The 16,030-nt window shown below is 34.2% G+C and overlaps 1 protein-coding gene across 1 annotated transcript; it reads right to left on the reverse strand.

Annotated features, from left to right (window-relative positions):
* Window positions 1-9,474: 9,474 nt before the first annotated feature.
* Window positions 9,475-10,053, reverse strand: LOC140991793 (uncharacterized). Its single transcript, XM_073461960.1, has one exon. It carries the CDS (start codon window positions 10,051-10,053, stop codon window positions 9,475-9,477), a length of 579 nt encoding a protein of 192 aa, XP_073318061.1.
* Window positions 10,054-16,030: the final 5,977 nt, after the last annotated feature.

Genomic DNA, 16,030 nt, shown 5'->3' on the forward strand with positions numbered 1-16,030 from the left:
TTAGACATTAAATGCTAAAATTCGTAAATCTTTTAAATTCTTATTTTCTTGACTTAAAATAAAAATTATAACTTTAAATTTTTTAACACCTTAATCGTCTCAGATCTCCTTTCTTGGTTAGGCATTGAATATTCTTTTGAAACTAAAACTAATGAAAATATTTTAAATTACATAATAAAATAAATATATATATATATTTAAAATAATTTAACACATAACATGCATCATCTAAATTATTAATTGAGTAATTAAATTATTTCAATCATGTATGAGGTTTCAATCATGCATGAGGTTTACGTGTACTAGTCTTTCATATCATATATCCAGCTTGCATCACTCTATCCTTCAATAACAGCGGGATATCTAGTATAGTGCAGTCCATTGTCATGAGTGTATCTTAAGTATCTTAGCAATATGATAATTGCTTTCCAGTGTTCAAGTCCTGTATTACTCTACTCAATTCGCTTATTGCATATGCTATGTCTAGTCTTGTACAACTCAATAAGTATATCAGACTTCCAATGGCTCGAGAGTATGTATTCTAATTGAGAAATACTCTCACCTCAATTCTTTGATAGATGTCGACTAGTATCAATCGAGGTTCTAGCCAATGCAGAATCATCCTTATTGAATTTCTTAAGGATTTTGTCCATATAATGTGACTGACTTAGAACTAGCCCTTATGATATCCTATGAATTTTAATTCCAAGGATCACATCGGCTAATCCCTAACTTTTCATGTTGAATCTTGAGTTCAAAAACTTTTAGGTGGATTTAATCATCTTATCATTGCTACCGATGACAAGTATGTCATCTACGTGAAGAAATAAAATGAATCATTTTCAGTATTATTTATGTATACACATTTGTCACATTCACTGGATTTAAATCCACTTTCTATCATGACATTATCAAATTTTTCGTGTCATTGCTTTGTTGCTTGTTTTAAGCCATATAGAGATTTCACCAGTTTGCAAACCTTATTTTTTTGCCCAGTTGCAGAAAATCCCTCAGGTTGTTCCATGTAAATTTCCTCTTCTAAATATTCATGTAGAAAAGTTGTCTTTACATCCATTTTGTGTACCTCAAGATTCCGCAAGACGGCAATTGCAAGTATCACACGAATAGAGGTTATTCTCGTTACAGGAGAATACGTGTCAAAGTAATCAAGTCCTTCACGTTGATGGCAAACCTTGATTACCAATATGGCTTTATACTTATATGTGGTTCCATCTTATTCATTTTCCATTTGAAAATCCATTTACAGCCTAGTGGTTTGCTTCCCGGAGGAAGATCCACTAATTCCCATGTATTGTTTTGTAAAATGAATTCTATTTCACAATTGACATCATCTTTCCATTGAGGTCCCTCCGATGAATTTGTCGATTCCTTGAAGCTTTGAAGTTCACTCTCCATCATGAATGTGATGAAATCCGGACCGAAGGACTTCTCTGTCCTAGCTCTCTTACTCCGTCTAGTTTCAACCTCATGGTTAACCTCTTGATCTTTTTCAATTGTCTCATATGATCTCTTGGAAGAACTTGGTTTTCCTTAGATTTGCATGGAAACATATGTTCAGAGAAAAAAGCATTTCTAGATTCTATTATCATATTATTGTATTAGGTTTTTGATATTCATCTACAAGAAAACGATAAGCACTATTGTTTTGAGCATATCAAATGAAAATGCAATCAACAGTTTTTGGTCTTATCTTTCCTTTCTTCGGAGTGGACATTGCTACCTTGCAAGACACCCTCACACTCACAAATATTGATAAGAAGGAGTTATTCCTTCCCATAACTCGTATGGACTTTTACCTTACTTTTTTCGGGCCACCTTATTTAAAAGATAATTTGCTTTAAGAACAGCTCCCCCCACATGTTATGCAGTAAACCAGAACACGCCCACAATGTCTTCGTCATTTTTTCTTCTTCGTGCTCAACATGATATCAAACACGAAGAAAAATATAACAGTTTTTGTCACATGAGTGGATATATAGATTCCTGGCTCGTCAAATTCCTCCTCCAGTGCGGTTACATCAAGCTAGGCATATGTTCGTGATTCGTAACTCTAGCTTCATCATTTGAATGATGCATCTTAAATTTGGCTACAATACTTGGCTTTTTACTAATGCCCTTGCGACCAATGGTTTTAATTTTTTGGATTTAAATCTGGTCGATTGATTACTATCTGCGACATGTTTGCTAATTTGGTCAGAAAATTAATTAAAGATTGTTATGTTTCTTTCACAAAATAATTTTTGCTTTTAATTTACGGCAAAAAAATAAGACAAACCTTTTCTGCAGATGATGCAAAGAAGACAAAGCACCTGCTGTCAACTGATGGAGCCAAAGAGAGACTTCCCTCGATGAAAGAAAATCTGCTTGAAGAAGGATCCACAAGTTATTACCCCCTATTCATTTGTCCTGTTATATTATGTATCCAATTATGACATGCTTTATCCACTCAAAGCTGAAACCTATCAGGAATAGGTTTTGATGATGCCCCGTGGTATCATGGACCATGGATAAGTCTCGGGACATGGACATGAAAAAGTGCCCGGGTCAGGGACCTTGATTATTCCCAGGTCTTGGATGACCCGAGGTAGCATGACAAGCCGGCAAGAGAGTTAGGATCCGGACAGCTCGGGAAACTAGGAGCACAGACCGACGGGGAGAATCTACAGAGAAGCTCATTAGAGGCCGGATCATTGAACACCCGGGACGACTTATCACTGGGTTGTAGATGTCCGGGCTCTTGGGCCATTTCCCAGAAAGTCCCCTACCCGGACTACCTCGATGTAAGCATCGCACTCGAGTGTTCTAGCAGAATAGGGTGAGAGCAGCCGTCCTATCTCTAACACTAATCCAAGTGGTTGACAAAATCAGGTGTGTTGGATGTGACTAGTATGAGATTTGACATGTCAGAATAATAGGGTATAATCAGCCGCCCTACTATAATTAATGAGTAGCGCGAATAACGAGGTCATCATTACATCCTCTATTATAAATACCAGGTTCCATTCTTGTATTTACTCTCTATTCAGATATTGAATGCACACATTTATTATTCACACCAATATTACAGCCATCACTTGGTTTTTATTGGTTTTTTATTGAGTCATTCACTGACTTAAGCATCGGAGTGATCACGCCGGACACCCCTCCGTCGCCAATTCACGTGGTTATCTTTTTGATTACAGATCTTTCCAGCTATCCGAGAAAAAAAGCTTTCGATCCAGACATTCTGCTCTTATTCCTTTCATTATCTTGATAGCAGATCCGGTGGATTATCCGACCCGGCTCATCCATTTCACCCGGATTGCATCAGGTTCCATGGTTTTTGAAAACATGAAAGAGATAAAATTGTTTGAGTATTAACGAGAATAACAGAACTATGCTGCTGAAAAAAAAATCTTGATTTGGTGCTTATATTGGGGAAAATGTTAACCCAAATGCTTGCATTGAAAAAAAAAACAATTTATGTTTATTAATATGCGAATTAAATTACCGAAATGAAAGTATATTCATGAAAAGATTTATACCATTGTCTCGACTACAAGCAGTAGTAGAGCCAGAGCGGTGTTGGTTTCCTATTTTCATATAATATATGTACACAGAAATATGATTTCACGCCATAAACATTTTGTACTTAAAACCTTTCTTTACTTACACAATTCTAGTTGTAAAAACATTATTCCGATTCACAATAACATAATTAAATTATATGTTATTCATGGATTTCTTCTGCAAATTTTATGAGATTCCTTGTTTAAACTATTAGCTATGTGACTTACTGAATGAGTTATGATTAACAATCGAATCGTGATTTACAACACTTGATCGTGAAAATCATATTATTCAAAAATTTGGAACGAAATGACACGCCCACAATTTTTCAGTGTAAACCCGCCCCGTGGGACCAAGATGCCTCCAATTTCCTAAGCTTAGTGAGAAGCATAAATGAATTCATCAATCACATGAGAAGGACCATGCCCCCGAAAAGGGAGGAAACACTGAGAATGACAAAATGATGTTGCAAATTCCAGTAGGTTTATGAAATTTTGAAAGAGAATGCACTCAGTGAATACTTGGAATGAAAATTTTTCAGATTCATATAATGAAATTTCACAAATTAAGATATGAATTTCTCATGCAATTTCTGTCGAGAAAAGATTTAAAGAAGTAGAAGGTGAATACATAGTTATAAAAGGTGTGTGCTAGCGGCACAGTGGTGTGCTGTTGTTAAGCTACCAAACTTAATTTCCTACTTTCAAATATAGCGAGTGTAATGGTGAGTAGGGTCGAATCCACATGGAACCGGGGATTTATTTCTTTCAATAATAAAAATAAGTAAAATGAGGGATTTTGTGATCTGAATTTAATAAAATATTAAACTAAATTTATTCCAGAAAAAAAAAGTAATAAATTTAAATGATAATTAATCAACTAGAATAAAGTGAAGAATTTAATATGAGAAAGATCTGATTCAAGAGAGTTCTACTATTTAATTATATCACTGTTCATCGACTAACAAATAATTTATTCAAGTTGTTCCAAGCAATTAACCTTAAAATTATATGGATAGCCGCTAAAATTGTAAGACCCCAAGATTAAACAATAGTCAAACAACTTTTAAAATAGTTTCGATGGTATTTTTGTAAATAAGTTGAAAAATATTCAATGATGGCATTTTTGTAAATAAGTTGAAAAATAAAAAATTAATTTTAAGGATAAAATGGTAATTAGTGACATACCTCGGTAATATAAAGTCGAAATGATTTGAAATTTGGATATAACGTAGAAAACTCAAAGATATAAAAGTTTCATATTTTGAGTTTTGGAAAATGTGATCGTTTGACTGGTCCAAAAGGATACACCGACGTTAAAATGTTAAATATTATATATTATATTATATTATTATAATGTAATTAGGATTTCGATTTTCTTTTCGATCTTGCGACTTATCGGTTTATCCAATAGACGAACCGACTTCAGTTTTGGGATCGTTGACACGAGATCTTCGATTTGAGGTATAAATTTTATATTTTTGGTGATGTTTGAAATTCGTCGATTTTTGGAGTAAATTCGATAAATTATTAAATCATACTGGAAATTGAAGATTATTGAATAGTGTATGATTTTAACGAAGAAGAGATGATTATAGTGATGTTATTTTGAATTATTCCCAATTTATTATAATTATGGAATTTGAATCTTTGGATTGAGATTGAAGAATTGTTTGTCAATTGTTATTAATTCTGATTATATATGTGGTAGAATAGCCGACAAGAAACTAAGTTTTGAAGTCGAAATTGAATTATGTTACAATTTTGATTTAATATGAATTTTCGAAGTTTCAAAAGATATTTGAAACTTATATTATTGAATTTGAATGAAATTATTGATTGAATAAAATGTGTTATTGATGTAGATAGAATTTTTATACTGATATATTCAAACTACATCGCTTGGAAGGAAGAATTGAGGTATGTTGCGACCGGGTAACATACGACAGGTATCTGTATTGTATGATATATGTTTGATCGATTGGATTGTATTATAAATGTCTATATGCCTTATTTGTTGAGTTTATGTGGCATACATGACATGCACGTTAAGCTATGATCCTTGGATAACCTGATATGATTTGATTTGATTATGAGGTTTGTGAACACGATGCTATGTTTGGTATTACATGACCCTTAAATCATAGTCATTTGTGGCCCCGATAATTGATTGAGATTTGGGATTTGATGACGCTTTGTCGACGTTATCATATGAGTATCCCTGATTGAGGCCATTATGCCAGTTCGAGCATTGATTTGATATCGATTCGTTTGATTTTGACATGTGCTCAGTGGATGGGCATTTGACCTGATACCTCCACGACATACATGATTTGCATATCATATATCATTGTTTAGATATCTGTGGTATATATTGTGGTTGCTTCAGACTGAGCTTTGCTCACCCCAGATGGGGCTGTTGTTGTCTTTTTATGTGGACAATGACAGGTACTCCAGGATATTAGGAGAACGGATAGGGTACTTCTGGAGGGAATCACAATTTAAGTTGAGGTTTAGTGGTCTTTCTCAGTATATATGTTTATGTATTTATATACCGGAGTATGTCCCGAGGATATGAGTTTGTTTGTATGTATTTGATCTGGATTATGTGTGGTCTTGTTTTATATTGTGACATGTTGAGACGAGATTATATTATATACTATTTTTAGTATTATAATTACAGTTGACATGTTTTGGGCTCATTATAAAGAAAATTTATACTCGTTTTTCGCTGTAATTAATTAACCCTAATTAGATTGTATTGTAATAACGATTAGGAGTTAAGGGTCCCACAAAAATTCTTACGTTTAATTGACCGAACCCAACATCCCGTCAAAACTTATCAATAACCAACTGGGCATGATAGCGTTAATTAACGATATATTTTAGATTTGTGAAAACAGTTAATCCTGAAATCTAACAACCGAGATAGCTTCAATTGATAAATCCAGTTTTGTTTATTTATTTAGATTAAATTTATCATGATAGCACAACACATCTAATCTATGCTACTCGTATACCAATAATTCATGACAATTACGGATAACGGAATTCATGGTTAGCAATAGAAAATCTTATATCGAATTAAATTGTCAGATTAATTGATATACAATATTCATTGAATTAAATCATAAATAGACAAATACTTGGAATAACAAGAATATTAAATATAAGAATGAATATCTCACAGTGATAAATTAAACAGTAAAAACAACCTTTAAACAAGACTAAGAAATTTGCCAAGCGTGGCTTGTTTTAATATCTCCATAAAAATAAATAAAGAAAGGAAAAGTACTAGAATCGTGGAGAAAATTAGAGAGAAAATCCGTGAGCCCTTTTTTTTCCTCTTCTTCACATGTGTTCTTGGTCTTGGAAGGCTTCTCTTTTTTTTTTTTTCCAATCTTCTTGTGTGCCTTCTTGACGTGAGTTTTAGGCAATCAAAAGAAAGAAAAATGGGCCCAAAAACATAAAAGACCAATGATCTAAAATAAAACATAATCTCTAAAAATTAAAAGATGCTAGAAAATATCCTCCAAAAAATATAGAGTTTTTTATGGAAAAAACTCTATCTTGTATTTCTTGTTTGATATAAAAATTCCTTATCTCACTAGGCAGCCGAAGTACAAGGCGTGATCACGTCTTGTCCAAAAACCACTTCTGAATTTTTCTGTTTCAAGTCTTCCAATAATATCATATCGGAAACTTTAATTGTAATATAAAATCACCTTTTCTAGCCCAAATTTATCGCAAGACCAGAAAACTTCCTCTTACAATAAAATCACACAAAAATATGTCAATTAAGCACGTTGAAAGTGGTAACAATGAGAGATATGACAACAAAAATGCAAACTATTACGAGTTTATCAAATCTCTCACACCTAAACCATGCTTGTCCTCAAGCATAAAAGAGCCGAACGTGCAGAAATAAAAATGCATAGGGTCCAAAAACTCCTCATAGGATTCTCTCATTTCACTCGTAAGTGTCTAGGTATGTATCAAGGAGCTCTCATGTCAAAACACTGAAAATCTTTACCATAAGCTTGCAAATATATCACGTCCTCCCCCAAATGAATGGATTGAAACGCACAAACAAGCATTATAAATGGGTTGTACTGTGGCTAGAGGTCAGGTAGGAAAGAAGTACAACGGTTTATGGAACTGAAGAACACATACGCATTTTCTACAAAGACAATTGCATCCAGCTAACGATAACATCTTCAATCTCGTTATAACATCCAAGAACATTTTTTTCTTCTTCGTTGCTCTTATTTTCCTTCTCACTCCCTTTTTTTTTATATATTCATTTTTTTTTCATTTTTGCATAAGAAATTTTGTTTGTGACACGACGACTTTGAGCATTAATTATTTGATCTAAACAATTTGCATTTTCTTGGCTCCAAGCGATGCTAAATGCGAAAAATTTGTATGATTCTCAAATTTCAAAGTTCAAATAATGGGATAACCAACAAAAAAGAGATTTATCATGGCTTGTAACATGGTTATTTTCCAACGAATAGGCTAAGGCTCGAACTTGGCTCACTATGGGTAGATGAATCAGGGTAGGCTCAAAAGAACGGCACTGATAATGCGAAAGAAAACGGTTTGAACCTAATGCCCTTTACTTTGTTTGTGCCTCTAATCCATCACAAGGTGTCAACAAATACATGTACGTATAACAATGCGAGTTCAAGAAAAATCAACAATACATGACCAACACACAATCAAATAAAATGGAGCATGATATAATGTTTGCTCATAGACTCAAAGCTCACCAAAGAAAACGGTATGTGTGATAGACCTCATACACTTATCATTTCAACACATCATCCAGAGTAACTACCCATAAATGAAGCAGTAAGAATGCAAAATCAATTGCATGCAAAGAAAACATCAGGCATTTTCATAGACTCGCATCAGAGGCATTCAAGATTCAAATGAGAGAGATAACAAATAAACACTAGATTCTTTATGGATCAAACAACTTTACTCTGCCCTATACTCTCTCGCTTTTCTTCTTTTTTTCACTTTTCATAATTTTTTTTCATTTTTCGAATAAACATGCAAAAAATGAAAAAAAAAATAGAAATCGAAACTAGAAATAAAGCTATACACCCCCTCCCACACCTATATGTGGCAATGTCCTCAATGACACAAAAAATAGATACACAACGCAGACAGTAAAAACGCAAAGGAAGTTAGAGAACTCCCCTAAAAATTGTTGGACGTCATAGGGCGGTGGGATCGTTTGCACTAACAAGGGTGGGTGAACGCTGTTTCGTGCACTTTGATGGAAGCGGCTGAAAAGAGATGAATGTGGGGTGAGAACAAATAGGGTTAGATAAAAGAAACGTAAATTTTGTTTTTTTTTAAATTTTTTTTATTTTCCCTCGAGACAATCATTAAAAGATGTTTTCTTACAAGACGTGATCACGCCTTGTTAAGAGACATCTTCTACGTGTAGGGCCAAAAATTTTCAAAATCAGAAGATGTTTTCGCACAAGGCGTGACCACGTCTTGCTAGAAAACATCTACTGCGTGTAAGACAATTTTTTTTTTCTTTTCAAAATGCAGAAGTGAAATTCTTATAAAACGCGGTCACTCTTTGTTAGAAGACATCTTCTGTACAATGGTAACAAAATTGTACTATTTTTTTTATAAAAAAATCAAAATAATAAAAACCAAAAAAATTTAGGTTGCCTTCTAAAAGCGCAACTTTTTTATGTCGTTATGCTTGACATTCATTCTTTCTTGTTGCTCATGGTGGTTCATAGATGATCACTTTGTCCACTTTATTCCACTTGAATATTTTCATAGCAAATTTCAGTATGTGCCTGTTTTCTTTGAATTTCTTGGAAATCCCTATCCCTTGAATATTTCCTCCTTTTTTCATGAGTACATGCTTGAGTCAATCTGGAGGGAGTTTTCGCTCAATTTTAGATGTCTGCGAATCAGAGAGAGAAAATCTAGTGTTAGAATTTTCAACAGGTCTTTCAATAATATCTTCTAAATCATTCTTATCCACAAATTCCGAATTTTCTTGTGACAAGTGATTAGTGATATCAAGAGTATTAATAGTGATTTCACTAAGAGGATATTTCATGGTATCATAAATATTAAACTTAGCAATCTCACCATCAAATTCCATAGTAAGTGTACCTCTATTAACATTTATGACAGACTTTGAAGTTTTAAAAAATTGTCTTCCTAGCAAAATTTGACTATTCAAATCATCATTTTTCATGTCAAGCACATAAAAGTCAGCAGGAAAAACCAAATTTTCAACTTTCACAAGAACATCTTCAATTACAACTCTAGGATAAACAGTGGACCTATCAGCCAACTGAATCACAATACCGGTTTCAGTCAGAGGTCCAAGTTTCAAATAATTATAAACAAAATCAGGCATGACATTGATAGAAGCACACAAATCCAACATCGCCTTTTCAAGTCTAATATCGCCAATAGTACAAGGGATAGAAAACATACCTAGATCACTGCATTTGATAGGAATAGTTTTTTTAATAACATCATAAACATATTCTCCTACCTTTTCATTTTTACACCCCTTCAACTTATGTCTCTTTTTTGTAGTACACAATTCTTTTAAAAATTCAGCACAACAAGGTACTGGTTTAATATAATCTAACGAAAGAATATTTACCTCGCCTCTACGAAAAGTGTCATTCAACTACTTAATACTTTCACATTTCATATTCAATGCAATAGGGAATGGGGGAATAGGTTTATACTCAAATAGAGGAGAAAACTTACCTTTCGGAGCATCATCTTGATTGATTATTTTATCTTCAACTTTTATCTCATTCTCTTCCTTTGCATGGCTAATGCTTTTACTCCAATTTCTTGAACCTCCAATTCTTTACAATTTCTCAAAGTAATTGCACTCACATTCTCCCTTGGATTCACCACTGTCTGAGAAGGTAGATGACCTAAATTTTGTGCTTCCAACTTGTGAATTGCGGTCGCCAACTGTCCCACTTGAGTTCTCAAATTCTGAATGCTAGCCCTCGTTTCCTATTGAAATTTTTGAGTGTTCTCAGCTAAGGCCTTTACAATTTCATCTAGGGACATACCTGAGTTAGAGGCTTCGCAAGTGATGGATGTTTGTGAAAATTTTGTTGTGGATATCCTTGTTGGCCTCCTTGATTCCTATAGCTGAAATTCGGGTGATCTTTCCATCCTAGATTGAAGCTATTAGAATATGGATCGTACTGGCGCTGAGGTTGTCCAGGACATCCGTCAATTGCATTAACTTGTTGTGTGGGATCTTCTTGTAATGTGGGGCACATATCCGTCGAATGTCCAACAATCACACATATACCACAAGCTTTAGCATGTTGTACCTGTCCTACAACCAAATTTTCCAAAAGAGATGTGAAAAAATCTAACTTTTGATCAATAAGATTAGCGCTTACCTCATTAACTTGCAGTGGGGGGTTATCTTGCCTAGTCCCAAACTGTTGTGCATTGGCAGCCATGTTGGAGATTAGAGCTCGTGCCTCTTGAGGTGTTTTGTTTACCCATGCACCTCAACTTACAGCGTCAATCATGTTCCTATCGAAAAGTGAGAGACCCTCGTAGAAATATTGAACTAAGAGCTGTTCTGGAATCTGATGTTGATGACAACTCGCACAAAATTTCTTCAATCTCTCCCAATATTCATATGAAGTCTCCCCTTGCAGCTGTCTAATCCCACAAATATCCTTCTTGATATTTTTTGCTCATGAAGCAGGGAAAAACTTCTCCAAAAATTGTTGTTTCATATTGTCCCAAGTTGTTATTGTCCCAGAGGGCAAGTAATAGAGACAATCATTAGCTTTGTCGGCTAAAGAGAATGGAAAAGCTTGCAATGAGATTTGCTCCTTAGTAATCCCTTGTGGTTTAATAGATGTGCACACAATATAAAACTCTTTCAGATGTTTGTGAGGATCTTCACCTGCAAAACCACGAAAATTAAGCAATAAATGAATCAAACCCGATTTTAATTCAAAAGTAGCTTCAGTAGTAGGGAATTGAATGCATAATGGCTGTTGAATAACATTAGGATTAGCTAACTCCCTGAGGGTTCTTTGAATTGGTTCTGCCATTACTTCTTTGTCACTCTCGTTTCTTTCAGTGTTGAGATCAAGATCGGATTCTCTTTCAGTGTCAGTTGACTCCAATGCTATGTTTAAACCAGGAGATGATGATGATGATGGTTGTTTACCCCATAGCCTTGCTTCTTTTGTCAATCTTCTAGTTGTCTTCTTGATTTCTGGAATATATTCTAGTTCACCTGTATGAGAAGAACGAGGCACAAAAGAAAATAAAATAACTAAACTCGAAAGAAACTAACATTGTACTGTTTGTAATGCCTGAATTCTTAAAAAAATATTGGAAAAAAAGTTATTGTTCATCGGGTTACTATTCATGCGCTGTGGCGCTAGAATAGTGGCGCCTAGGTGCTAGAGCTACGAAAATTCTGGCGCTGCGGCGCTAGAAAGTGGCGCTGAGGCGCTAACAGATGCGAAAATTAATATGTAAACACACTTTGACTTCCACCATTCATCCTCCAATCATTTTTCCTCCTCCTCCATCGAAACATTTCTCACCTCTCCATTTTTGAACTTATTCTTCAATTTAAGGGAGATTTGCTCAAGAAAATTATGAAATGAAGGTAGATTTGTGATCCTCTCATCACGGGCTTCACAAGGATGTAAGTATTTCCTATTTTTATTCAAGTTTGGAAATGTGTTGAAGTTTAGAATTGATATTTGAGTTGATATTTGAGATATTAAGATGTTGAAGATGTTGTATTTGAGTTGGTTTGAATTTAAAATGGATATGATCATGGTTTCTTGTTTTTGTGCAAGATCAGTTTTTATGCTTACTGTATTTCGGGTATATGGGACGGTTCTAGTTGGATTTTGATGTTATGGTCTTCATCAAACTTGTAGAGCATCAAGTTAGCTTCGATTTGGTTCAAGAATCACATAGTTCCATGACGAAATGAAAGAGATATGCTATGTTTACTAAACCTGGTCTAGAATTCCGAGTTTGTGTCCATGTCTTCTGTTTATTCGAATTCTGGCATTAATTGGCTAGGATTCTGAATTTGATGTTCAAATAAAATAGAGCATTGTCTTATCTTCAAAATGATAACAAATTGGCTTAATTCCATTTGATATTGAGGAAGTTATGCTCAAAATACTAAAGTGTGCTAAAAATGTGTTGGCGCATAATTCGTGAGAATTATGTTGTATGTTTCAGATTATGAACGACTGAGTAAATGACTTTATTTGACAAAAGTTTTTGATGAATAATTGTTGGACATTGAGTTTTCTTGCATATCTAATATACAGATCTTGATTTGAAGTTGTATCGAATTAATTATGAATTTTGTACAAAAATTGCTATGTGTTGATAAATAATCCGAGTTCTTGATTTATGTATTGAAGATTCGGTTGAAATATTGACTTGGGTTGGCTCAAGATTATTTACTTTAAGTTGGTTGATAGCGAATCGAGTAGACTGCGACACTTCTCAACCATATATTTTGATCTCTTGTTGGTAATATTCGAAAGGTATGTTACGGTCGGTAACATACGAGGTAAAAGTATCATTTTTTTTTTAAATTGAAAATTCTATGACTCGATGAATTACTTGTGATTTGATGATGATTGTTGTCTTGAGATGAGTTTATTATTATGTCAAGATGATGATATGGATTTGCATCATTACATTGCAAATTGAGCCACTTGTCGATTCAGATTTGATATGGCGGAGGTCGCCTTGCTTTATTGATTTGTTGGACGTATGAGGCTATAGTTGAGTTAGCATAGTGTATGCGGAGGTCGCTGCTATGGCCTGAACACTCTCTATAGGTGCCCCATAGTCCTGGGATTGTAGAACACAGCACCCCACCTCGAGCGGATGAGTCGGTGGATGTTGCTGGGGGATTCTCTTGCCTTGGGTACCCTATGACCAGGTGATTCACTTGATCTTGATATTTATTGATAGCCCACAGCTTCTGATCATGCATTGCATTATATTGCATCTTTATGAATTTCATATGAACTATTTGTCATTTTAATTCTCATATGTTATTGATTGTATCATACTGGGTTTAGACTCAACGGCACGTCGGCTACCTCTTCTTTTCATCTGCTTGACGGTATGTGAGGCGAGGCTTGGGATACCAGAGTCCAGCTCCAGGCGAGGAGATACGAGTTAGAGTGGGATTCTCGGGTCTTAGGAACTACTTAATGATGTTTGGATTTCTTTGGTTCACTAGTTTATTTTGACATGTTAAAACTTATATTTCAAATATTTGAGACCTTTAAATTATTTTGACACTGTTTATGTTGGTTTGTGAACCACATATTATGTATTTTACTAAATCGTTTAGTCTGTAACATTTATAATTATTAATATCAGATGTCGGACTCGGGGCCCCACACCGTTCCCCGGCAACGGCGCTAAAATTTTGTGTGCTGTCGTTGAGCCACGTACCAAACTTAATTTCCTACTTTCAAATATAGCAAGTGCAACGGTGAGTAGGGTCGAATCCACAAGGAACGGGAGATTTATTTCTTTCGATAATAAAAATAAGTAAAATGGTGGCTTTTGTGATCTGAATTTAATAAAATACTAAACTAAATTTATCCAAGAAAAGAAAGAAATAAATGTAAATGATAATTAATCAACTAGAATAAAGTGAAGAATTTAATATAAGAAAGATCTGATTCAAGGGAGTTCTACTATTTAATTATATCACTTTTCATCGACTAACAAATAATTTATTCAAGTTGTTCCAAGCGATTAACCTTAGAATTATAGGGATAGCCGCTAAAATTTTTATGTTTTCCAAAATTAATTGACCGAACCCAACATCCCATCAAAACTTATCAATAACCATTTGGGCACGATAGCGTTCCATATTAATTAACGATAGCTTTTATATTTGTGAAAACAGTTAATCCTGAAATCTAACAACCGAGATAGCTGCAATTGATAAATCAAGTTTTGTTGATTTATTTAGATTAAATATATTATGATAGCACAACACATCTAATCTATGCTACTCGTATACCAATAATTCATGAAAATTACGGATCACTGAATTCATGATTAGCAGTAGAAAATCCTATATCGAATTAAATTGTCAGATTAATTGATATGCAATATTCATAGAATTAAATCATAAATCGACAAATGCTTGGAATAACAAGCATATTAAATATAAGAACGAATATCTCACAGTGATAAATTAAACAGTAAAAACAACCCTTAAAACAGACTAAGAAATTAGTCACGCATGGCTTGTCTTAATATCTCCATAAAATAAATAAAAAAAGGAAAAGTACTAGAATCGTGGAGAAAATTGGAGAGAAAATCCTTGAGCCATTTTATTTTTCTCTTCTTCACGTGTGTTCTTGGTTGGAGGAGGTTTCTCTTTTCCTTTTTTTTTTTCCAATCTTCTTGTGTGCCTTCTTCACGTGAGTTGTAGGGGCAATCAAAAGAAAGAAAAATGGGCCCAGAAACATAGAAGACCAATAACCTAAAGTAAAACCTAATATCTAAAAATTAAAAGATACTAGAAAATATCCTCCAAAAATATAGATTTTTTTTATGGAAAAAAACTCTACTTGTATTTCTTTGATATAAAAATTCATTATCTCACTAGGTAGCCGAAGAATAGTCACAAGGCGTGATCACGTCTTGTCCAAACACCACTTCTGAATTTTTCTGCTTCAAGTCTTCCACTAAGATCATATCGGCAACTTTAATTGTGATATAAAATCATCCTTTTTAGCCCAAATTTCTCGCAAGTGCAGAAAACTTCCTCCTACAATAAAATCACACAAAAATGTGTCAATTAAACACGTTGAAAGTGGTAATAATGAGATATATGACAACAAAAATGCAAACTATTACGAGCCTATCACACAGCCATACGCACCAGTTGTGCCTGGGTTATTTCCCATGCGCAATACTTTAAACAAGCGCGGTGCTGTTGGTAGGCGCGCGCTTGTGCACTTGAGTGTTTGTGGATACATAATACATATATAAAATAGTTCAAGCCCAAAAAATTTTAAAGCCCAATAACAAAGCTCGTACATTTTTAATGTTTAATAAAAACCTACAATCTGCGTGCGTACGTTTCATCTGCCTCGCTCAAATTCTTTCTGCGCCTCTGCGTCTACAATTTGCATCTCCCTCTGGTGACAAACATTCCAATCAAGGTAAATTTCTAGCCCCATTAATATAGTGTGCTTCATCAAAAATCATAACACCGGTATCAACTTCCATTGTTTGTCGGATGGTTGGATTCATGATTCATAAGATAATTATATCATATATGGGCAAAAAATCAGTTCATTATCTTGTGCCATTGAACGTGCTACAAAATATGAATTATGAACAACCTGAAATTACTTGAATTATGAGCATGGATCTTTTGT

The sequence above is a fragment of the Primulina huaijiensis genome, chromosome 13 (genome assembly GCF_012295235.1).
Source record: "Primulina huaijiensis isolate GDHJ02 chromosome 13, ASM1229523v2, whole genome shotgun sequence".
In the NCBI taxonomy this organism is placed as follows: domain Eukaryota; kingdom Viridiplantae; phylum Streptophyta; class Magnoliopsida; order Lamiales; family Gesneriaceae; genus Primulina; species Primulina huaijiensis.